The sequence below is a fragment of the Filicampus tigris genome, chromosome 18, assembly GCF_054856515.1.
Source record: "Filicampus tigris isolate MCC_2025a chromosome 18, RoL_Ftig_1.0, whole genome shotgun sequence".
NCBI lineage: Eukaryota > Metazoa > Chordata > Actinopteri > Syngnathiformes > Syngnathidae > Filicampus > Filicampus tigris.
The window spans coordinates 1,078,788-1,100,987 of record NC_141234.1 but is presented as its reverse complement, the minus strand read 5'-3'; the positions used below and the strand labels follow the sequence as shown (position 1 = coordinate 1,100,987).

Here is a 22,200-nt window from a genome sequence, read left to right as displayed (position 1 = left end):
GGCCAGCGTTAGCAGCAAGCTAACGTCTCGAGGGAAAAAAAAAAAAAAAAAAACATTGCGGAAGCGCCAAAGTCACGCACTCGCACTGTCGTCGTCATCTTGATGATGCAAAGTGTGCATTTGGGGACGTGCCAGTTGACAGCGGCGTAGTGACATGGTCAAAAGTATATTCGATGATCATCAAATCAATCGACAACCATTTGGAGAATATATTGATCACTTTTTGCCATTATTTCCCTCAAAATGGAATTCTGTCGTCAATCCCCCATGAAAGCAGGCTGAGTGTCTTCAAGTCACTTGCAAACCTCCGCTTTTACGTTGGAAAACAATGATCGCCATCATTGCCTATTTTCTGACTGCTCTGAACCAGTATCTGAATGACAATGCTTGGCTGAAATAGTGAACTAGTCAGTTGAATCGTGGACGAATATCCTGGTTCTTTGCAGCCGTGCTATAACTAAAGTGTAACTGACACGTAGTTGAACCCGAACAAGTGCAGTGGTGCCAGCTAGTATAGTAGGCCAAAAGTCGCCCTGGTTTAGAAGTACAGTAGCTTCAGCAGGACGCCCTCTTGTGGGAGATGGCTTCATTGCTCTTGAATCTCCAAATATCTGACAACCCTAATGAGTTGCAATGGAAGTGCACGGATGTTATCGATACAATACAATTTTATTAGTATAACACATTTCATAAGTGCACAGTTAGGCCTCACTACTACTAACACAGCTGCCCTATTAGACAAAGAGCGTACTCAAGTACTTTCAGCCGAATGGAAGAAGTGTTCAAGAGGCTTTCCAGAGTCAGTCAACATTTGGTTGGCAGTGCGCCGAGCCAGATTTGTATTGTTTTTTTTCTTTGGCCATGTTCACGAATTGTGATGGCAGAACTTCAAATCGAGTCAACTCAGAGGTTTGGTTCTAAATGTATTCTACATGTTTGAAGATCATTGGCCGACAACTGGGTTGCTACTCAACCACCAATGATTATTGCCTTGTCATTCATTGGCTCATTCCCGACTCTTGAATCAGCGCAATGTGACTGTTGGAGGACATTTTAGGAACTATCAAGGCCCACTTGTTCAAAGTCCCCATCTTGTGAGTTGCGAAAGAGTAAATAACTCCCAACATTTCAAGAAGCGACTTTCGACTTCAATTCCGCTGAAATGGAATTTGCGTCGATGACCTTGGTCACAACCGGAGTCTTTTCTTGTCCGCCTTGGAAGGAGAGCCTGCTCTGCTTTGCTCTGCTCGGCACGGCGGCGTCAGAAGTTGGGCTTGTGCTTCTTCACCTCCACCATGAGGTGATGCAGGTTGATGAGTTCGGAGCGGGCTGGCAGGCTGCGGAAGGCGGGCTGGCTGAGGATCTTGTGGAAGCCGTGGTAGTACTGGATCAGCTGGGTGAGGGCCCCCTGCGGCGGCGAGGACAAGCGGGCGGGCGTCAAGCGAGCGGGCGGGCCAACAGCCCCCACCCTCACCCTCACCTGGATGATGCCGGTTCCGTTCTTGAAGTTGGTGAAGGACCTCATGACGTCCTGGCTCATGGCCTCCACCGACTGCTTCCACGAGCTCGAGAAGCCTCGCACCAGCTGGCAGATACGAGCTGAACACGCACGCACGCGCACACACACGCGCGCGTGTCAGGGACCACTCCACATGAGCACAGCTGGCAAAAGTACTCACCCTCACTACTTAAGTACACGATACTTGTGTCAAGTACAAGGCGCGACTCAACATCAGCGTGCCTTTTTTTGTGTGTGCTTTGGTCGTGAGCGAGCGACTGTGACAAAGTAAGCGGTACAAAGTATGCATCAAAGGTCAGCACTGGAGGAAATACTCCAGTAAAGCACAATTCAGTGAAAGCGCCACGTAGGTGTGCTCCTAAGTTTGGAAGATGTGCTAGGGATGCAACAATGACTTGAAGAATTGTCAAAGGCGGTTACAATTCTGCTCGGCCTTTTTTGTAGTTCCGTCCCTTTGTTGAAAAACAGAACTGCTTTTCTGTCACATTGGCAGTGCAGGAAATGCGCAAACAAACCCACGAGGATTCACTTTCTGGTTTAGTCTGTCACATATCCGTCCGTCTGTGATTGCTTTCCAAAGTCTGCGAAGATTGCGAGAACTGCGAGCGTGTCCAATCGCCGCAACTCGGCCAAATTCCGCACTCGATGAGCACAACGGCAAGTATTTGTAAGGGGACACTTGCGGCCGGCGCGGGCATCCCTCACCTTCGTCGTTCTTCAGGCGCTCCAGCTGCCCTTTCTCCATCAGCGCCTCGGCCTCCTTCACGAAGGAAATCATCCCCCCGAAGGGCGGCGACAGGAGCTCCTCGATAAACTCCTGCCGGCGGTGTGACAGAGCGCGTTTCAGCGCACAGGAAGTGCACTTTTCTTTCACAATAAATGCACTCACCTGCGTCCTGGCCAGCAGAAGCTGCTGGAAGCCTTCCACCTCCTTGCTGTCATCCGCTGCCCTCTCCTGGACGAGCGCAGTGTCAGTCGAGCGACCGCCAGGCCTCCGATGTGGCCGTCGGCATCGGCACCGGCACGCGCACTCACCGTGAGCACGCCGAGCATCATGTCATAGTTGTTGATGAGGAAGATGAGCTGCTCCCTTCTGGAGGGGAATTCGGCCGCCATCTTCAGCACAAAGTTCTCCACCTCCACCTGAAAGGCCACGCGTGACATCAGCGCGGGTGGGGTGGGAGGGGACGGGGGACGGGGATGGGGCGTCACCTGCAGCTGAGCCAGCAGAGCGTCGGTCCTCTCGTTGGGGAACGTCTGGTTGATGCTGACCACGGCCGACGAGAACTCGGCGTAACGCCGCGTGATCTGAAATCACGTAGCGGTGGCGTGATTAGCGACGGCGAGTTGCAGCTGCGTTTGTGCCGGCGCGAGTCGAGTGGGACGGGACGGGACCGGCCGGCTTAGAAAAAAAACCCCCAAAAAGCGCGTTGACGCCGCGTGCAATTGCACTGGGGAAAAAAAGTTTTTTTTTGGGGGGGGGGGGGCGATCCCCCAAATTCTCAGAGAAGCTGGGAAATAGGCGTTTCATACAAAAACAGGGGTTGCCTTCCGCCCAACGCCCCCCCCCAAAATAGAATTAAATATGACAAAAGGTGCAAGACATGCAGAAAGATGCATGTGTCTGCTGATTTCTAGTGAAATGCGTTTCTTGATCCATTTGCCTCCATCCCGGGACGCTTGCGCAATATCTCCCTCTGCTGGCAAACAAACGAAGGTCACGCCCGCTCTGGCGCTGGCTTGCGATGCAAAGGTCACGCCAACAAAGGTGGAAAACGGGTTAGGCGACTCCAACTGGGAAGCCGAATCCCCTTTAGCGGCCAAGTATGTGCAAAAGCCAGAAGAAATTTTTCTCGGCTCGCCTGAGCCTCATTGCGGTCACGGCAACATGTGTCACGCAAGCGGCCGGCTTGAGCAACAGCGCCCCGCTTCGCGCGCCAGCTGCCGCGTTGCTTTGCTTTGCTTTGCTTTGGGTGAGAGCGGAGCAGCATAAGGCCCTCGCCAATGTTCACCCGAATCCCGGCTTCTGACTCGCGCTGGCACTTGCAAAACCAAAGTCAGCATTTGTAACGTCGAAAGAAAGCGAGGAAAACTCTGGAAGAGATTTGCTGCCAAAATAACAAGAGCCAAAATCCATCGGGCAGGCAAACGCCTTTGTGCGAGGACGTACGTACGTAGTGCGGCCGGGTGTCGAGCAGGCCCAGCTTGTGCGGGTCGCTGTTCCTGATGCTGTGGATGTTCATCTCCAGGATCAGCTCAAAGCGCGGCCACAGCAGCTCAAGCACCGCCTCCCAGTACCTGACAGGCGCAGGCGCAGGCGCAGGCGGTCAGGGCACGGCCCAGTCGGGCCCATAAGGCGGGCGCAGGCGCACTGACTTGTCCAGAGCCGGAATGTTCCTCTTGGCGGCGATGGCTCGGAAGCGCAGGATGATGTGGATGCACAGGAAGACGGCGATGCCGTCGTAGCAGTCCGCCACGTACGTCGACATGCTCTTCTGTACACGCGCAGGAGCAGGAGCAGGCTTCAGAATGCGGCTCGGGCTGCATCTTTTTACACTCAACTTTTGGGCGCGTGTATATGTGACAGGGATCGACCGGTTATCGGCCGATGCCGATATTGGGGGAAAAAAAGTGCGCTGGCCGATATCAAAGGGTGAGGAAGTACCGATTTCAATGTTGAGTCCACTTTCGGACGCTGGGGACACACTGCCCCTTTTTGTTTGACATACAAACAAGAGAAGTGAAACTTGAGCATTTGTGTTCTTTTGAACGACTTCCTCAGTTACTGTGGAAAACGATATGGAGTTATTGTCGACGTTTTCATGTCGCTGTTGAAGACATGCCTTTGTGTTCAAATTTGATGTATATTGAAACAAATCAACATGATGCAAATTAGTGCAAAAACATATGGTCGCTGTCTTGTGAAAAGCACTTTTTTTTTTTTCAATATTCTCATTTTTACGTGAATGGTGTTTCCGCGTTACAGACATGGCATGAACGTGACAATGAAACATTTTCCCAAGATTGGAAATGGGCGTTTTTCACAGGACAGCGATGATATCCTTCAAGACATTTCAACAATTTTTGGCGCCGATATTTGCCGAAAAGGAACACGGGCTCCAAACGCGGCCCCCTCGACGACTCTTAATGGCCGCGGGGCCGTATGTGATGTTGTACGGCGGTGCGACTGACCAGGAACATGCTGAGCGTCTTGCCCATGATGCTGTTGAAGAGGTCCAGGGCCGAGTTCCCCGCCACCATGAAGAAGTCGCACAGGAAGAGGAACTCCCTGCAGCCGTTGTCCAGCAGGGCGTAGTGTTGGCTGCGGAACAGCGTCTCGTACGGGTACTGAGGACGCAGCGCAGCCTTGGCTTGAGTACGCGCCCGCTTCCTCTGCCACTAGTCATCGATTACGTTCAAACGCGCTGGCCGCGGGAGAGGGAACGCGTGCCACTGTGCCGGCCGGCTTCAAGGGGAAGTCGAGCCCGCCGTTTTCTTGACAACAAGTCATCGAAAGGCGCCATTCAGATGACGCGCGGAGTACGAGTGAAGCGGCTCAAAAGGGGGGCGGGGGGGGCTTAGTGGGGCAATGTGCCGCCAACCGTAAAGGACATCGCTCAGAGCTCCGCCGACAACCGATCGCGGCTCAGCTTCAGAGAACGGCCACGCCGCGACCGGTTGTTACCCGAGCAACTGGCATGTGCTTTTCGGTCGACAGAAAGGGACAAAATGGCCGCCGTGAGATGGCTCAAAACGGGTGCGGCTTAACTGGTACTCGGCAAAGGCAAAATTGATCAGATTGCCGCGTTAAGACTATTGGAGGCACACGGAAGACGCCAATTTTGGGGCGGTTGACTTCCCCTTCAAGAGGAGAGCGATCGTCCCAATGAGAGATGGCGACATTTGAATGCAAACGTGGTTGGTGGCCACACGGGCAGTCAAGCTCGCTCGCTCGCACGCTCCCTCGCTCCCTCCCTCGCTCCCTCCCTCCCTCCCTCCCTCGCTCCCGCCCTCTTCAAGCACAGTGGCATTATTTCCAAAATGCCACTTTTAAGGCATCTCCACTGTGCGGCCCCAAAGCTCGCGGCAGCTGCACAAAAGCATGTTTCCATAGTTGTAAGGGGAGGGGCTAGCTGCTCACCCTGCTGTCGCCTCTCTGCGCCGTGTGAGGGACCAGAATGGGAGCCTCCAGCTCGGGGGGGCTGAGGACGGCGCCCCTCTGGCCCAGCGTGAAGATGGTGTTCCTGCTCTTCAGAGACGGCTTGGAGAAGAAACCTGCGGCCGGCAGCAATGGCAATCACTCGCGCATCCGGACCAAGCTTTTGTGGGGCCGCGCCGCGCCCCGCTTTTCTCCCCTCGGCGCCCAGACGCACTGACGGCAATGGCGGAGCCGGGCTCCTTCGTGACACGCGTCAACTCGGAGGGGGGGCGTTGGGTCACTGTAGTCGTGCGACAAGTACTACGCTATTTCTCTTTCTGACCTAGATGGGACCGCCTCCCGCTGGCCAATCTGAGCACAGCGCACCTGACTGGACCGCGGCAGCACTAAATGGACGCAGCTGGGCCTTTGACCCAAAACGGGCGGTGCGTTTATCGCCGTCCGACCGTCCGCCTTTCTGTCCGGCCGGAAAAATAGTCATGTCCTCGAGGCGTGTCCGCCTATGATTGGAAACGGGCTTGCGTTAGCGCTTCCGGCTACAGTAGCAACTTTGCAAAACTACCCCTTCGCCGGGCGATATTTGAAACGTAAGACGGACTCGGCGTGGCGCGGAAGCGGCCCGACTCAATGAGTCTCCTTTCCAGGAACTCGATGGTCTTGAAAGGTCGCTTCCGCTCGGCTGTTCCCTCCCTCCGATCTGTCCCCCAAACAACAATGCGATAGTTGCGGAAGCCTCGCCTCGCGGCCAAAACAGACCACCCCGTCGACGCCCAAAAAGGGCCTTGCAACGATTCCCTCCGCAAAACGGGCCGAACGTCGGGCCCCGGGGAGGGAGCCGCTTGGCTTCAAGGGGCTCCGAGGCGCCGGCGCATCTGGGCGGCCCGGAGGCGCTTTTGTGCGGTCGGGCCGCTGCGCCTTAGGTGACGGAGCACTTTTGGGCGCCACACCCACACATTCAGGACGCTGTGGGCATTTCTTTTCTTCTCTTCACATGCTTGTGTGCAATTTGACTAACCAGGAAACTCAGACACGCACGCGCACACACCCACGCCATCGCAGCCTCTTGACACATTCCCATGGGTCGATCCATTCAAAAGCTCACAAACATTGCATACCTTTTTTGGCCGTGTCCTCGACCCCCATCAGATCGTCCTTGTCGGCGACTTCTTCGTACTGTACGCACGCACCGGAAGAGGATGAGTCAGACGGGACATTCAGCAGCCTTTGTGAGGTCATGATTCAACTTGAAAGACTGCTGATGGCTGACAATGTGCAACAATGCGCCGTCGCTGTTTACAACAAATGCTTTGCTCATCTACGAAGGACAAAGAGCGATCGACAGCTGGAAGCAGGCCCGCTTGCTTATTTGCTCGGCACGTCCCCACCCATCCAATCTTGTCATGGCGCTTGGGGTCCCACCACGTGGTTTTCGGCTGATCGGGCCAGAAAGATCTGATCCTTAACATTGGTGGGCGCTTCGGTATTTCAGCCGTCGAGATCGGAGCGCGACGGACTGACTGACTGACTGACCGACCGACTGAGCGGGAGTGCGTCACAGTGTCGTCTCCCACCGACGCGGCGATACGTGGCCCCGCATCGCGACTTGATTTCGCCTTTAGTCGGCGGCGCCCGCACGCAGCGTAAAAGTGATGTCGCGGACGGCGAGGAGGGACGGACTGGGACCGCGAGGCTCGGCCGGCCGGTGACCTAGCGATGCGCTGACCGGGCCCGGCTCTGCTCATTTGATCAAATACGTCCAATTTAGGAACATCGCTTTGGGACGCTTTCTTCATTTACTCGACGTCGAGCTACAAAAAAAACAAAAAAAAAACGCTTGAGGCCAAAAGGGCTTCAGCAAGAAAAACCAGCATGCGGATCCCTTTTTGTATGATTGCGACAAAATGAGAAGATTTGAGCAGCCGGTCCGTGTAGGGCTGCGCAATTAATCGGAATTCAATTGCGATTAGGACACATTCCACGATTACAAAATTGTCATTATCCCAAAAAAGCAACAATTAATTCTGCATTTCTATTCAACACACTATGTTTGTTTACACACAAGGAAATCAAACATTTGCACCTTCTCTTATTTTTGACACATTTTGTTTGGAACTCACATCATTCTAGTGTTTCAAAGAAAGGCATTTGTCTTTATATTTGTTGACGTTTAAACATTTTCCTGTTTTGTAGCCAAAAATAAACCATTGTTTGAATAATCCCGATTTCAATTCTATTACCCAAATCGTCGCTATTGTTATTTTTCCCCACAAAGGAGCAGCCCTCGGTGCATAACTTCTCACCTCCTTTTCCCGCCACGCCCCTTTGCCTTCACGCTGCCTTCCTGGCTCGTCTCTCCTGCGCGAGCTGCATTACTTGGCTTTGTGAGCAATTAGTTCTTGACAATCATGTGCGGTTTGCACTTTCAAGTGAACCTCCCAACACACAGCAGCACTTATGAAGTCGAGGCCTTTGATTTGAAGTCTTGCTCTCCAGTATGCATTCGTGTGACGCAAAATATTTCCTTTGACGCCAAAGTGTTTATTTGGAGCCTTGCAAGTCTACAAGTACATCGGAAGTACAGTATATGCGCAGCGAGGTACACAACAGGCGGCTGGCTGACTTTGGCCAGTGACGCATTTGACACGGTTGGAGCGGCGGGCGTCGACTTTGAGCGGCGTGGGCTGGCGGCCGGTTGCGCATCAAAGCGGCGGGCCCGCCAGTGACCGAGCTCATGCCACGAGAGCGACCGGCACCCGTCCGTCCCTTCCCTCGACTAAACGGGCGGCGACAAGTTCAAGTGGCCACTCGCGCCTGACCGAGCGGTGGTTTTTTTCAGGGCTGATACGATACCGATTATTGGGCGTCCAGGAGCCGATATTTGCAGACAATATTCATTTTTCAGTAAAAAAAGAAAATACTGCCATCAAAATTCCCCCCAGAAACCCTCTCTTAACTGTGTTTAACTCTCTTTTAAGCATACCTTTATTGAACTATTTTTCACAACTGCATGTTGATTTTTTTTTTTTTTTTTTAACAATATAAATCTTTGTTATCAAATTCTAAGAAAAAGGGTCAGGGAGCACCCAGAGTTGTCCTCCAAAACTTCCAAAATGACAGCAAAGTTGGACTTTCACATATCTTTGTTTTGATTTCAACACAGTTTTTATTAGCCAACACATTTTTTTTTTTAAAAAGGCAGACGCCGATATTTGTCAAATCGGTCTATCTATCCCTAATCCAAAAATAATTGACGTGTTGCCGACCCGCGCCGTGCCTTAAAGCTTCAACAGCCGGTGAGAAAAGGACATTTCCGAATGCAGCTTGTCACATGTTGCCATCGGCTTTATGGCGACCGGTTCCTTTTTTTTTTTTTTTGGAACAACTGGAACGGCAACTAAAACTAAAGTTAATTAAAGATAATTAGCCACCTGCTTTGTAATTAAAGGGTGTGTGCGCGTTGCATTCAGTCACACTGATGATGTATGGCATGCGTGCGTGCGTGCGCGCGCGCGCGTTTCACCTGCACTTTGAGCAGACGGCCGCTATACGACTTGAAGTAGCTGAAGTAGATCTTGCTCATGGTGTCCACGTAATCGTCTCGCACCTCCTTGGCCACCGTCCTCTCGTTGGCCAGGAGGAACTGGTAGAAGAATCTGCACGCACACGCACACGCGCGCGCGTTCACCTGGATGTCGCACGCATGCGTGCGTGAGCGCTCTCACCTGTACTTGAGCAGAGTGTTCTGTGGGATCTGATAGTTGGTCATGGGCTTCCTAAACGAGTAGATCTTCTGAAGGATGAACTCTCGAATCTTGGACACCGCCTGGGGGGGGGACAAAAAGACAAAAGTATTGGGACACATCCAAATGCGCTGTTTTTGCAGTCAATGGGTGTCCTCTGTTCAAGTTTTGGATTGCTCTGCATGCTGACAAGCGCCAGATGATTTGGGGTCCTTGCTGTTTTGTTTGGAAGGATGATTCCCCACCTGTGCTCCTCTCATCTTTTTCCCCAAATCCCCTTTCGATCAGGGAATGTCCTTAATATTTGTCAAGCTTGTCACGCCACCCGAGACTTTGTTGCGATTCACACAGGAAACAAAAAAGCCTGGGAGCAGGAAACAAAAAAGCCTGGGAGCAGGAAACAAAAAAGCCTGGGAGCTTTTTTTTTGGTCTCAGGCTGCTGCATTTCCAGCCAGCAAGGTGCATTTGCCCTCTTCCACGAAGCACAGCCATAAATCAAGCGTTGCCGAGCTCGGGCTTCCTTCTCAAGGGCTCCGGGGTCGAGGGGGCAGGCTCGACCAGTCGGCCCTGTTTCAAAGACGGCTGCAAACTTGCGGATGAACAAGCGCAGAACGCGCACGGGTGGAAGCACGCCGTCTAGCCCGAGCGTCCAACTCCATGCTCCATCCGTACGCGGCAAGTTGGCCTCGCGGACGACGGCAAACTGTCCGCTCTGCGCCTCAATCTCTGACAGTTTGACAAGGAGGCAACCCATTGAGCAAAGATGGAATTTTGAGCGCATTCCTGAGATCACGTCAACATCATCCTCATCTCTACGGTCAACAATGAGCGTTGTTGCTGCAAACCATCCCCAGAAACCAGAATAGTTGCGTCATCTGCGAAAAGGATGCATCTGATAATGTCATACATTTAGTTACGTGCAATTACATTGGTCCCAGCACTGAGCCCTGTGGGACACCACATGCAATGTCCAGGCTACTATCCATCCATGTCCACAAAGTGCCGCCTCCTCTCACCCAATTCAGAACGAGCCCTCCAATCCCATATTGTTCTACTTGAGCTCTCAAGGTTGTATGATTAACGTCGGGAGGCACTGGATTTGGTTGGCCCCAAATCCGGATGACCTTTGTGACGCTGGGATTCACGAACGTTTGGCACACTGATCGCAAGTAGCTAATTGGAGAGGATGAACACCGTCGTCGTCCGTTTGTGAGAGCAAGCTTTCCAATGATGGCGCTCTTTGGAAAACAGGAGTGGGATGCTTGCAAGTAAGGAAGCTTAGGCCGGTTTCAAAGTCGCATTCTGCAAAACGCAGGTCCCGCCTAAGAACGTGAATCAAGTGCAGGCGGCATTCGTGTTGCGCAAGCTCACCTTGACCTTGAGGCGGTCCACGATGTCCTGGATGTCGCCGCAGGCCAGCGTCTCTCGGAAGCTGAGCTCCTTGGCCAGGTTGATCTTGTTGTCCAGCTCGTGCAGCTGCTCCACAAAGTCCTGCTCCGTCACCGGACTGTCCAGGATGCTGCTGCGCAAAGGGGAGCGGGCGGGCGCCCCCCCCGTCAGACGCTCCTCCCAGCCTAAAGCGCTCAACTATCTGCGGCAGGTCGCCAAGTCCCAGCGGCCGTTCCGACCGGGACTGTCGTCGCGGCGACTCAAGCGCGCGAGATCCTTCCCGGCCGGGCCAAGCGCATTTGACCCGCTGTCCACTTTTCGACGCTTGGCAACTTATTGCGCAACAAAGAGCAAAAATCCCAACAAGGCTTGCATCCACACAATGTGCGGGGGCGCAGGGCCACATCCGCTGCCTGGTTTTTTTTTTAATGGCCGTCATCTTTTTTCTTCTCTGGCGTCAAAATGCAGACAGCGCCACAAAGCCGAATGTACAAAAAAACGACCGCAATTGGAACAGCGACCGTGTCTGTCCATCGGTGGGTCAAGCGCCTGTTGGGACTTTTGCGACCGGAGCAAATCCGCCAAAAAGTACTGAAATCTTCCACAGTTGGACAAAGGTTATCATGGACATCATTTTTTGGGGGAGGAGGGATAGACCGATTGTCGGCACCGATAGTCAGCGTTTTAACCAATGTCGGCATCTGCCTTTTTTCAAATTCCGATGGCCCATAATAATTCCATTTAAAACGTGTTAACTTCAGGGAAGTATTCATTTCAATTTTCGGTTCACTTTCTAAGAGATTTTACTGACCCTGGGAACACTCTGCACGTTTTCTTTTAGTTTAAAATCCAAACAAAGAGAAGTGAAATTTGAGCATTTCTGTCATTTGGAAATTTTGGAGGACTTTATTAGTTACTGTCGAAATCTATATGGCGCTATTGTTACAGTTTTCATTGAACTTTGGAAGAGACGCCGATGACACTGGGTGCCCCCTTTTTGTTAGAATTTTACAGCGAAGACCTATATTGGCAAATGTGTAATTTCCAAAATGACAGAGACGTTGTCATTTTCACTTCGCAGTGACTTTGAAGGTCATCAGCGCATTTTCAGTTTATGGTGACATTTCAGCGGCATGTTCGACAAGGGCGGCCGCTGGCGAGCAGCGCGCGGCGGCGTCTTACGAGATCATGGCGCCGGGCACCAGCAGCTCGTCCACCAGCTGGCTGAGGTGGCTGCGCACGGCCTGGCGGTTCTTCAGACGGACGTTCATGCTGAGGGACTGCTGCTGCAGGGTGTGGATCTCGCTGCTGATGGAGGACAGGTCGCTCTGGAAGCCGCTCAGCATCTCCTCCATGCGCTGCAAGGCAGCCAAAGCGGGTCAGAGCCGCCGCAGTGCGGCGGCGCAAACCGAGCCCACCTCCAAGATGGCGTCGCAGGCGCTGATCTGCTGGTGCAGCAGAGCGATGTTCTGGCTCTCCTTGATGTCTGAGCACGCACGCACGCTCAGGAAAAAATGAGCCAAAGGACCGACCACGTAATGCAAAACAGGGAGAGAACGATTATATCGGCCGGCCCGTTTATTATCCGCACCCAAATTCGGCATTTCCACGCCTTTTTAGTTGGTTGCTGGCGGGTTTTTTTTTTGCTATCCGACGGCCGATAAGAGATCGATTTGTAACTGGCTTGTTTTGACTCTGACACGGGGACTAGAAAAGTAAGACTTTCATTGCTCAGTACTCCCGTTGTGCATATGACAAGCAAACATCTTGAATCTTTCAGACATGCTGCTGCGCTGAGCCGGCATGCTTGTTTTTGTCGGCATTTGAAAACAAAGCTAAGAGGAAAGAGAAGAGCTGTCTGGGAAACAAATGTTTCAAAGGCATTTGACCCAAATTCAGTGTTGCACTATTTTTCCTTCTGCCGCAAATGAGTCTGCCATCCAAATTTGGCGTAGCGGCTTCCTCGACGACTAATAACGCGCATCGGTCCACCCGGAATCAAAGTGTAGGATTCGACATGGCAACGAGCGACTTGCAAGGGCTATTTCACTTTGACTCCATCCTGAGCGCTGAAGACCAACGGCGGAAGGGAACGCCGCGACCGCATGCGTTTCCGCCGATCTGGCAAACGCAAACAAAGGATACAGTCCTTGATGGAGGCCTGTTCAATCCGCTCAAGCTCCGCCTCCACCTGCTTGGAGTACTGGCGAAGGTCCACCCCCTGCGGAAAAAGCAGCTCACCAGCCGGCTCGTGCGATGGACACGGACGTTGCCGGCGCGCAAACGCTCACCGTCTGAAGCGCCTCCTTGACCAGCTCGTCCTCCAGATTGGCCTGGATGTGAACTGCGGGAGGGACGAGACGCCGCGTCAGCAAGTCAACCAGTCAGCAAGTCATCCTTCAACATCCGCGAGGCCGACGGGCAGTTGAACCTGTATCACTTGCACTTCCGTTGACTTGATACAAAGACCAAAACTCTGGACCCTTTTTCTTTTGCACTCTTGATCATTTGTCACAAATGAATCCCAAATCAGAGTGAGTTGTTTGTGTTTTATGTGGAACTGACAATCCGTATTGCAGAGTGACTGCTCTGTCTTTTGCCAGAAATCAACGACTACAGGTCTTTCTTCAGAGGGGAAGACAAGTTAAACGATATGTTCCATGCGTCTAAACACGGTATTGTGTTTGTGGAATAGGAATGAAGCAGCAAAATGCCACCGACCGAAAAAGGTATCACGTATGTGGCGAAGGGCTCTGGTAACAACCAATCACGGCTTAAAGCCATTAAGCGGGTGAGCCGCGATTGGTGGCTGCCTGAGAAAGGCTTTGAAAAACATTGGACTTCACTCCCCCAGTGAAACGATTTGAGTGAACGATGTATACACAGACACACAACTAGGCAATGGCCTTTGCCATGTTGCCCGTTTTTGGCCAAACAGCCTTGTCAGTGGCTCGACTGGATGACCGGGCCTTACGGTCCACTTCATCCAAAATCAACTCATCGGTGGTCAGGTCCAGTTCTCCCAGGTGCAGCTGGGCCATTTCCCCGTCGGTCATCTGGGCAAAAACAAGCACGGCGTTAGCAAATGTCTCACTCTTTCCCTAACACAACGCCCTTGGTAGTAATTCGGGAGTCAGGAACAAGTGAATGATTGTCAACGTAGTCCTTCATCCTTCCCGAATCGCTGGAAAGGCCTTTTTGAAATAAGGGACCTCATGAACGCCTCATCAATCAAATGATGAAAAGATTTTGGAACAATACAGTCAGTGAATGACATCACGCTGTTGCATAATTACAATCCACAACATTGTATTGTTATAATCATACTTTTTTTTTTTTACAAAATGAATACAATACAATACACACGTTCTGCTACTTGGACAACATATGCCTCCTCCGAACTGTGCTCGTTTCATTCCTTACGGCATATTTTCACAAATTGTGAAGTGTTTGTTTATTCTGGACACTTAATCTGTCCTTTTTTCCGTTGCTTGACCGACCCGCCATCAGCAAACTGTTTGGCTCCTGATATCTATTTCAAGGACTTCCGGGTCATCTCGCTCGGTTGGGAAAATAAATTTCCTGGGCAAAAACGAGAATTCCAACAAACTTGGTGCATGTTGCAAACGGTGATCTGACTAGACAGCACAGGTGGCACTCAGGTGGAATGCGAGTGACGAAACAAACGGTCAAGGCACATGACGTCGTGGTCTTGTTTTGCTCACGTTGATGAATGGAGGCGAATGAGAAGGAGGGCGGCTTGCCGAACCAACTCCAACGAACAACGACTACACCATTAAACACGTTCGATAGCATTAAAAGTCACCTCGTCGTGGAAGAAGGCCATGGCCACCTGTGTCGTCCTCTCCGCTGCGTTTGCATCCGCGGCAGCCTCCGCCATTGTTGCTATGACGTCACGTGGGGGGGCAAAAAAAAAATAAAAATAACAGCGAGCAAAAACAAAACAACGAAAAATCACACTCGTTCCAACAGAAATGTTAATGTTTTAAGGATAAACTTGCATATTTCAACATTAATTTTGGACATGTTGAGAGTTGGGAAAATTGTGTGCATATTTTATTTATAAAGTGGTAAAAATGCTTAGACTACTTTTAAATTCTTAAGCGTTTCGTGTATTAGAGTATACTTTATTTTCATAATAAAACAATTTATCATCATGTTGTAATTGTATTTTTTTTCTGCAACGAATTCAATTAGAATTAAAGTAATTGTTTTACGAAATGTGCAGTACACTTGGGATTCATTATTTTACTCACATTTGTCATTTTGTTGTTTCCACTTTCCAATAAATAGATTACCCAATTATTTAATTGGATAAAAGAACGGGAATTACGAAATAAATGAATGTAAATCGCTAAATGGATGTAAGAAATATTACAAAACTCTAGACAAGGCAAATGTTAAAGAAGAGCGGGTGTAGCCGTTGTCGGCAAAGCAAAAGTGTCGGACAATTAAAAGTGGAGGACCGACTTCCGCCCTCAGCGCGGTCAAACTGTCGCGAGAATTTCGTCACTTCCTTTTTGAGTGGAAGCATCTTTCAAGATGGTGAGTATTTTGTCCAACGATCCCAATCAGTCGCCATCCCATGCATATAGACGTCCATCTACGGCACGGGACTCTTTGCGCGGTGCGCGTAGTGTGTGGGAGCAAATAACGCGTTGAATTGTTTGTGAGTGAGGGCGAATATGGTGTTTAAAAGCGACCGCCCATTCGCCGCTCGAAGAACGCAACTATGTCTGCGTCGGTTTAGCGTCCCAAGTGCCTCGTCGTTCCGGACTCGCACTCTTGTTGTACACTGGCCTGCTTGCTAAGCAGTTCCGACGTTTGGAGCTGTCTTAAGTGGTGGCCTTCTTCTCGTGACACTTGCTGTGCTGTTTGTGCAGGCGTTGGTTATCCCGGAGAAGTTCCAGCACATTCTTCGTGTTTTGAACACAAACATCGATGGGAGGAGGAAGATCGCCTTCGCCATCACTGCCATCAAGGTACGAAAACAGGAGAGCCAGGTGGCTCTCTCCTTCCAGTTGTTTGATTTTGGGGTGGCTGTCTCCTCTTGTCAGGGAGTGGGCAGACGCTACGCCCACGTGGTCCTGAGGAAGGCGGACATCGACCTCAACAAGAGGGCCGGTGAGCTGACCGAGGAGGAGGTGAGCATCTCAGTTCAACGCCGTGCTTGGCTCTGGCGCCTTGCCCCAATTGAAACCGCGGCCCAACTGACCGCTTTGCATGCAGGTGGAGCGCGTGGTGACCATCATGCAGAATCCTCGCCAGTACAAAATCCCCGACTGGTTCCTCAACAGGCAGAAGGACGTCAAGGATGGAAAATTCAGTCAGGTGGGCCAAAGGAAATGTCGAACGGACTCGTCCAAATGCTCGCTGCGCTTTGAAAGGACCCAAAAGTTGAGTTGGCTGACCGTGCGTGCCTGCACTTTGCTTTCAGGTCTTGGCCAACGGCCTGGACAACAAGCTGAGAGAAGACCTGGAGAGGCTGAAGAAGATCCGAGCCCACCGCGGCCTGCGCCACTTTTGGGGGTGAGGCCTCGGCGACCCGTGCGAACTTTGAACCCTGGCCGGCTCGCCCGTAACTCACTCTCGCTTTGCCTTGCAGCTTGCGCGTGCGCGGTCAGCACACCAAGACCACCGGCCGCCGCGGTCGCACTGTGGGAGTCTCCAAGAAGAAGTAAACTCGCTGCACCCGTGTCTTTGAATAAACAACCCCCCCCAAAAATCATGTTGTGCACTGCTCTCTCTCATTGGATGAATGGAACCGACTTTATGTGAAGTATTGTTAGCGTAGCTGCTGTGTGTCACAGCAGACAAAGCCTGGGTTTTCACCAAGCTCACAATAGTTTGGGATTTAGCAATATAGTTTGTATATATTTTTTTTTTTTCAAATTCTATTTGTAGGCGCAATTTTGTTAGTGTTCCTCAGTTCTCTTTGGGAAATTTTTGGTTTGTCTTTTGAATTGCAACCTGTTGTGTACTGAAAAGTAACCAATGGACAAATCCTTTTGTCAAGTCAAATTTAATCACAGGGAAGTCTCAAAGGGCTTCACATGCTGACAGCATATACACGACATCTCCTGATCTCAACCCAAGGGCAAGGAAAAACGGGAAAAAAACCCCATCTGGGGTAAAGTGAGAAAGCTTGAGAAGGGACCACAGATGGGGAAATCCCTTTTCCAGGATGATCAGGCTGCAATGGATGCCGAGTGGGCAACATTTAACACACTTTATGGTACTAAACAGTGTATGTTAAAATAATGTGAAAGTTAATCAAATGAGGTGCTGCACAAAGATGGCATCGGTGAATTTTGTCAATGCTAATCGGGAAGACCCGCCTTTGCTCCTGCAACAGCGCCGGTAGCTTGGCGGTGGGACGGGCGCAACGGCTCCCCCCGGCCGCTGAAACGGAGCACGCGGTGCTGCTGTCTCGGACCACCTGAAGCGTTTTCTAGCTGGGGCAAAACGTCAGCTGACTGCAATGCGGCAAAAGTGACGACTGCTATTGGGCGCTCCAAGTTGAAAAGCAAATGTCGCACGTGTTGAAGCCAGCGTCTTCCAGCTTGGGCGGCGGCGGCGACTGTCCGCCGGTGTGCAAACTGGGAGCTCAGAGGTGGAACGAACCTTTTTGGAGGCTTGGATGCCGTTCAAATATTCACGCGTTCACAAAGTGCTGCATGCTCAAAGTCTTCTCTCGCTTGTTTCAGAAGGACATCCATTCAAAAAAAAAAAAACAACATCTCCAATTTTAGGGGTGCTTGAGTACGCCCATAACGGGCTGAAAGCGGCAAAAAGACTGTGTTTGCTAAAACTGATCTCGCACGCTAGCTAGTTGGTGACCAGCAATCGCCATACGACGGCTAGCTGCTCTGAAACCGGCAAAGGTTTTTCAAAACAATCCTCCACAAACGCTCCTGCGTGGAATCCCTTGACTTAGATGAAGGCATGCAGCCGAAGAGGTCTGTTCCTCCCGCTCGGTCTCTTTTATTTTTCAACCCCAACATTTGCAAACGTGTGTCATGTGATTGATTGTACACAAAGAACGAAGGCGGAGGCTTCCAAATCTTGGAGTCTGTTTTCCGAAATGGCCAATGTCATTTGGAGACAATCCAATGTTCTGTCCCGATAACCACAAAATACGGTGTTGTTGTTGTCGTTAAAAGGCGAACGCTTGAGGCTCCGCGTGGGGCTGACGTGCTACGAAATCGAGCCCTTCCAAAGTTTTGTTTGCCCTTCGGGCGGGCCGAAAGCAAATGGCGCACATCCACTGCACTTTTCTCACCTTCAGGCAAACGGAATAAAAGTACTTGCTGACTTCAACATCAGCCGGTTGCTACGGCTTGTGGTTTCAAATTCATCCATCCATGATCCAATCCGCTTCTCCTCACAAAGGTCGCGGGCTTGCTGGGGGCCCATCCCAGCCGGCTTCGGGCAGTAGGCCCCCCCACCCCCCTTGAACTGGTTGCCAGCCAATCGCAGGGCACACGGAGACAAACAACAAACATTCACACTCTTGACAACTTAGAGTGCCCAATTAACCTAGCATGCACGTTTTTGGAATGCGGGTGGAACCCGGAGAAAAGCCACGCAGGCGGGCACGGGGAGAACACCACACAGGAAGGCCGGGCTCGGATTCCAACCCACGACCTCTGCACTGTGGGGCGGACGCGCTAACCAGTCGACCACCGTGGCGCCGGTTTCAAATTCAATTTGTTGCTCGAAAGCAAAAGGCATCCACAGTGTTCTGCCGACATGAAAACACAAAATCATCTCTGGTGAGTCCAGCATTGTGAGAAAGTATTTGCCCTCTTTTGACACTCTTCCCGTTTAGCACGGTTCCCCCCACTTTACGGTCATCAGACCAATGGAAGTAGGCAGACTTTTGATTGAGGAGGGCTGGAGGTCAACAAGCTTGAGTGTTTGAGCTCCGTGAAAATCAAGCCATCTTGGCGAAAAACAAAAGAACAAGAGTAAAAAAAAAAAAAAGACCAAAAAAACGGGGATTCAACGAGGGGAGTACTTTTTCACACAGGCCTGGGTGACTTTGAATCGTTGTTTCTGTTGAATAGATCAAGTCACCGTTTCCAAATCGCATTTTCTCTTTGCTTCGGTGCACACTCCGTCTCGGCGAAGAAGGAGCTGAGGCGAAAGGCGAAGCTCTCGATTTACCTGTCAATCTAGATTCCTAGCCTCACCGATGGTCACGAGTTTTGTGTCGTGAATGACAGAGCAGCATCCCGGAACGGAGCGGCGGGAATGTCTTTTCCCCCGCAGGGTGTCCGGGCTCTCCCTTGGAGATGCCGGATCCAGGGTGACGAGCTCGGTCGCTCAATCACCCGGGAGGGACTCGGGGTCGAGCCGCCGCAGGTCCTCGGCGTCGCGGGGAGCCAGATGAGGTCTGCGTAGCTGTCGGGCCCGGGTGGACCCAATCTTACCAATGTAGTCGATTGCCCGTATGGTAGGCATGATTTTCCAACGGCTGCTCTTACGCGATCGGAAATCAGCAAAACAAAATACAAAGTCAACATGACGTTGCGGATATTTGTGACGGCTTGGGCGTGCTGCGCGCATGCGCGAGGAAGAGCGCACAAGACCCTTGCCTCCCTCTGACGTTCCCTGCGTCTCCCGACCGCAGTAACGCTGATCAAATTGACATTGGCGATGTAGGGCGCACATGTTTGATAGGGTGTTTCCACCTCAGCAAATGACGCCCAAACAAACAAACAAACAAACAAACAAACAAACGTCAAAAGCAGTCCCGTGTTTGGATTGCCAATTGAAAAGCGGACAGAACAAAGTAAACAGGGATGAAGAAAAGCCACAGACAGCCTGAGCTCATGAGTTTTATTTCAGCAAAATAAAGTTCACCAGAAGAGAGCGTTGCAAACAGCATGGGAACCAATCAAGTGTTTCCACGTCACACCGTAATGACTACATGATTTTGATGAATAATTGGTAACAGGAGGAGATGACAAGCAACAGAAAAGTCTTGATGGCGTCTTAACTTTCAAAAGGAAACACAGAAATAATCAAGCTGCAGCGCATATACAGACCACATATGTGACAATTACTTTCTGTCGTCTGGGGTGGCACCTGGAGGTGGAGCTGGGGTCCCATCATTGCCCGAGTCCGTATCTGAATTTGTGCCCGAGCCCGAATCTGAATTTGTGCCCGAGTCCGTATCTGAATTTGTGCCCGAGTCCGTATCTGAATTTGTGCCTGTATCGGAACCTGTGACTGGATCCGGATATCCGTTGGAATAATCGACCCCCTCGATCCAAACTTTGTGTTCAAAAATGCGTATAGAAAGGCCCACATCTGAGCTAAGCTTTAAGCCTAGAACGTAGTCTGGAGTCACGCATGTTAGTGCGTCGGTATTTGTATGAGGTGTTACTAAAGTTGTTCCCGAATTGGGTTCGGCCGTTGTATCCTGATCGGGTGCGTCGGTTGGTTCTGGATTGGGTGGGTCGATTGGTGCTGGATTGGATCCGGAATCGTTTTCATCCGGAGTCTGTGCCAGAGTCGTCGGCAGGCTGACGGTTCCTGTCAATGGCATTTTGTTTTGCGGCGAGTTAGTCGGTGTTACGCCGTGACCGGTGGCGTTCCAGATGGAACGAGTTGGAGGACTTACCGAGCAGTAAAAGGACAACAGTCAACACTCTGAAGGTCCCCATTGTGTCAGACGTTGCTCTGTAAGGCAGAGAAAAAAGAAGATTAAATGCACACGCGGCGGACCGAAGGGAGAGGCGGCCCCGAGGACCCAGCCGGGTCCGAGTCCTGCCGGCCCGTGTTGCCACCAAGAGCGCCAAAGGAATGTTTGCCACCCTCGGGACGTTCCGGACGTTGCCCATCCGCGCTAAGCGCATCCGCAACCTTTACTGCATTGCCCCCACTCGGAGTGGAAAGCGTCCAAACGCTGCCATCCCATTGGACAAACACCCCAAAAAGTGCGCGGCGCAACGTCCGCGTTAGGCCCAACCCCGGATCGATCTCAATCTCGTTCGCTTGACCGGAGCAAATACGTCCGAGATATAGATGCCGTGTTCGCCCAAAGGCCGTGCAAATGAAGAACGAAGGACGTACTCACCGCACAGAATCAAGTCTGCCGCTGGGTCGCTGTCAGCGCTGCGCCGGCGTTTTATATGTGCGGCCTCGCCGTCGCAAACAAAGCACACGGACGGCTTTGTGCAGTCCCCGTTAAGGTGGGGCGCGTCATTAATTGGCCTTTTGTTCTCACGCTAGCAGTCGGTTTCTTTTAGGCGGGGCTTGTCGGGTCACATTTCTGCTTCACATTTCCAGGCCGTAATTAATCAATTACATGAGTCACTCTGAAGAGAAGGGAACATGGAGCCATGGGTGAACGCCATGTGAAAAAGGCCAGTGTCACCGAGCGACGAGGACAAACCGGTTTGTGGCCCTGGAGCGCTCGCTGCTCCTCAGGTGCTTGCGCTCGCTTTGAAGCCGCATCAGGCGGTGGCCCTCGCGGCACCCCTCGCGGCACCTTTGGCCCCGTTGGGTCTTCGCGGGTGCGGCAACGAGGCCGACGCAATCGCCGATCTTCCCATCGCGCCCGGGCGGCGCGTCCGTCCCGGCATTTCCTCGGACCGGCGCGAGGGAACGCCGCGTTCCGAGTGCACCGCTATACGCCTACTGAAAAACACGCCTCCCCTTCCGACTCCATCAAAGCGTCCGCCCGTCAATCGCTCGCTCTATCTTCTTGCGGTCGGCGTCAGGAACAGACGAGGAAAATTCACGTCAACCTTGTGCTCGTTGGGGCCCTTTTTCCCCGTGACAAATACGTTGATTCGCCAAAGAAAGGAAAGCGCGTGCTCGCCGAGTTAATCTCATCAAGATATCAATCACACATTGCAGGTGGTGAGCGTTGCGACGCCATGTCACTCGTGGTGAGAGGTGACATCACTGACATCGCGCAAGAGTCAGGAGCTTTTCTTACATTCCAATTCCACCTTTTTGTTGTCCTCCAATCGTTTCTGGAGTTATGACCTCCATTTTTGAAGAGTTGTTTTTGTCTTCTCAGGTGACAAACGTTCCAAAAGTGCAGTGACACCTCGCAGATCCCCACCCTGCCAAAATTGTTCATTATCAGAGTGCTAGTAAGTCCAAATTGAATTCCAAAAAGAACTGACAATCCCCTTTCAGTAAGGCAAAGGCGCGTGTATCCTACTGTATGTTTGTTCAAAGCGTTCATAAACACAACATCAATGTCGCAATCTTTTGTCAAGCACCAATATGGACATACGCATAGCATGAACCACAAACTCATCATAAACAGACAAGCCCTCATCTTGGAGTTTGGATTCCAGCTCTTATTTTCATGCGGACACACCGTTCGACTGGAAAGAAGAAAACAA

General features: G+C 51.5%; 2 protein-coding genes and 1 long non-coding RNA gene across 5 annotated transcripts; 1 reads left to right on the top strand and 2 right to left on the bottom strand.

Annotated features, from left to right (window-relative positions):
- Window positions 1-650: 650 nt before the first annotated feature.
- Window positions 651-15,432, bottom strand: vps52 (VPS52 subunit of GARP complex). Of its 2 annotated transcripts, none has more exons than XM_086013615.1 (21): window positions 15,085-15,432; window positions 14,634-14,713; window positions 13,782-13,863; window positions 13,099-13,151; window positions 12,953-13,028; window positions 12,226-12,293; window positions 11,990-12,165; window positions 10,790-10,937; window positions 9,401-9,501; window positions 9,199-9,331; window positions 6,794-6,851; window positions 5,661-5,794; window positions 4,712-4,867; window positions 3,896-4,014; window positions 3,694-3,817; window positions 2,732-2,827; window positions 2,555-2,662; window positions 2,409-2,474; window positions 2,225-2,336; window positions 1,481-1,599; window positions 651-1,408 (listed from the first exon to the last, which is right to left on the bottom strand). In XM_086013615.1, the coding sequence occupies exons 2-21, from the start codon at window positions 14,706-14,708 to the stop codon at window positions 1,262-1,264; spliced, it is 2,151 nt and encodes a 716-aa protein (XP_085869741.1). In that variant the 5' UTR covers window positions 14,709-14,713; window positions 15,085-15,432; the 3' UTR covers window positions 651-1,261. The 2 variants fall into 2 exon arrangements, with proteins under 2 accessions (XP_085869741.1, XP_085869740.1); XM_086013614.1 differs by having other exon boundaries at window positions 10,790-10,940; window positions 15,085-15,430.
- rps18 (ribosomal protein S18) lies at window positions 15,240-16,556 on the top strand. Of its 2 annotated transcripts, none has more exons than XM_086013618.1 (6): window positions 15,240-15,373; window positions 15,712-15,810; window positions 15,886-15,972; window positions 16,058-16,159; window positions 16,266-16,357; window positions 16,434-16,556. In XM_086013618.1, exons 1-6 carry the CDS (start codon window positions 15,371-15,373, stop codon window positions 16,507-16,509), a joined length of 459 nt encoding a protein of 152 aa, XP_085869744.1. In that variant the 5' UTR covers window positions 15,240-15,370; the 3' UTR covers window positions 16,510-16,556. The 2 variants fall into 2 exon arrangements, with proteins under 2 accessions (XP_085869744.1, XP_085869743.1); XM_086013617.1 differs by lacking the exon at window positions 15,240-15,373 and adding an exon at window positions 15,388-15,455.
- A 3,102-nt stretch (window positions 16,557-19,658) lies between these two features.
- Window positions 19,659-21,411, bottom strand: LOC147131813 (uncharacterized). The gene is made up of 4 exons (XR_015082114.1): window positions 21,234-21,411; window positions 20,916-21,156; window positions 20,460-20,518; window positions 19,659-20,371 (listed from the first exon to the last, which is right to left on the bottom strand). It is a non-coding gene; the product is annotated as an uncharacterized LOC147131813 (long non-coding RNA).
- Window positions 21,412-22,200: the final 789 nt, after the last annotated feature.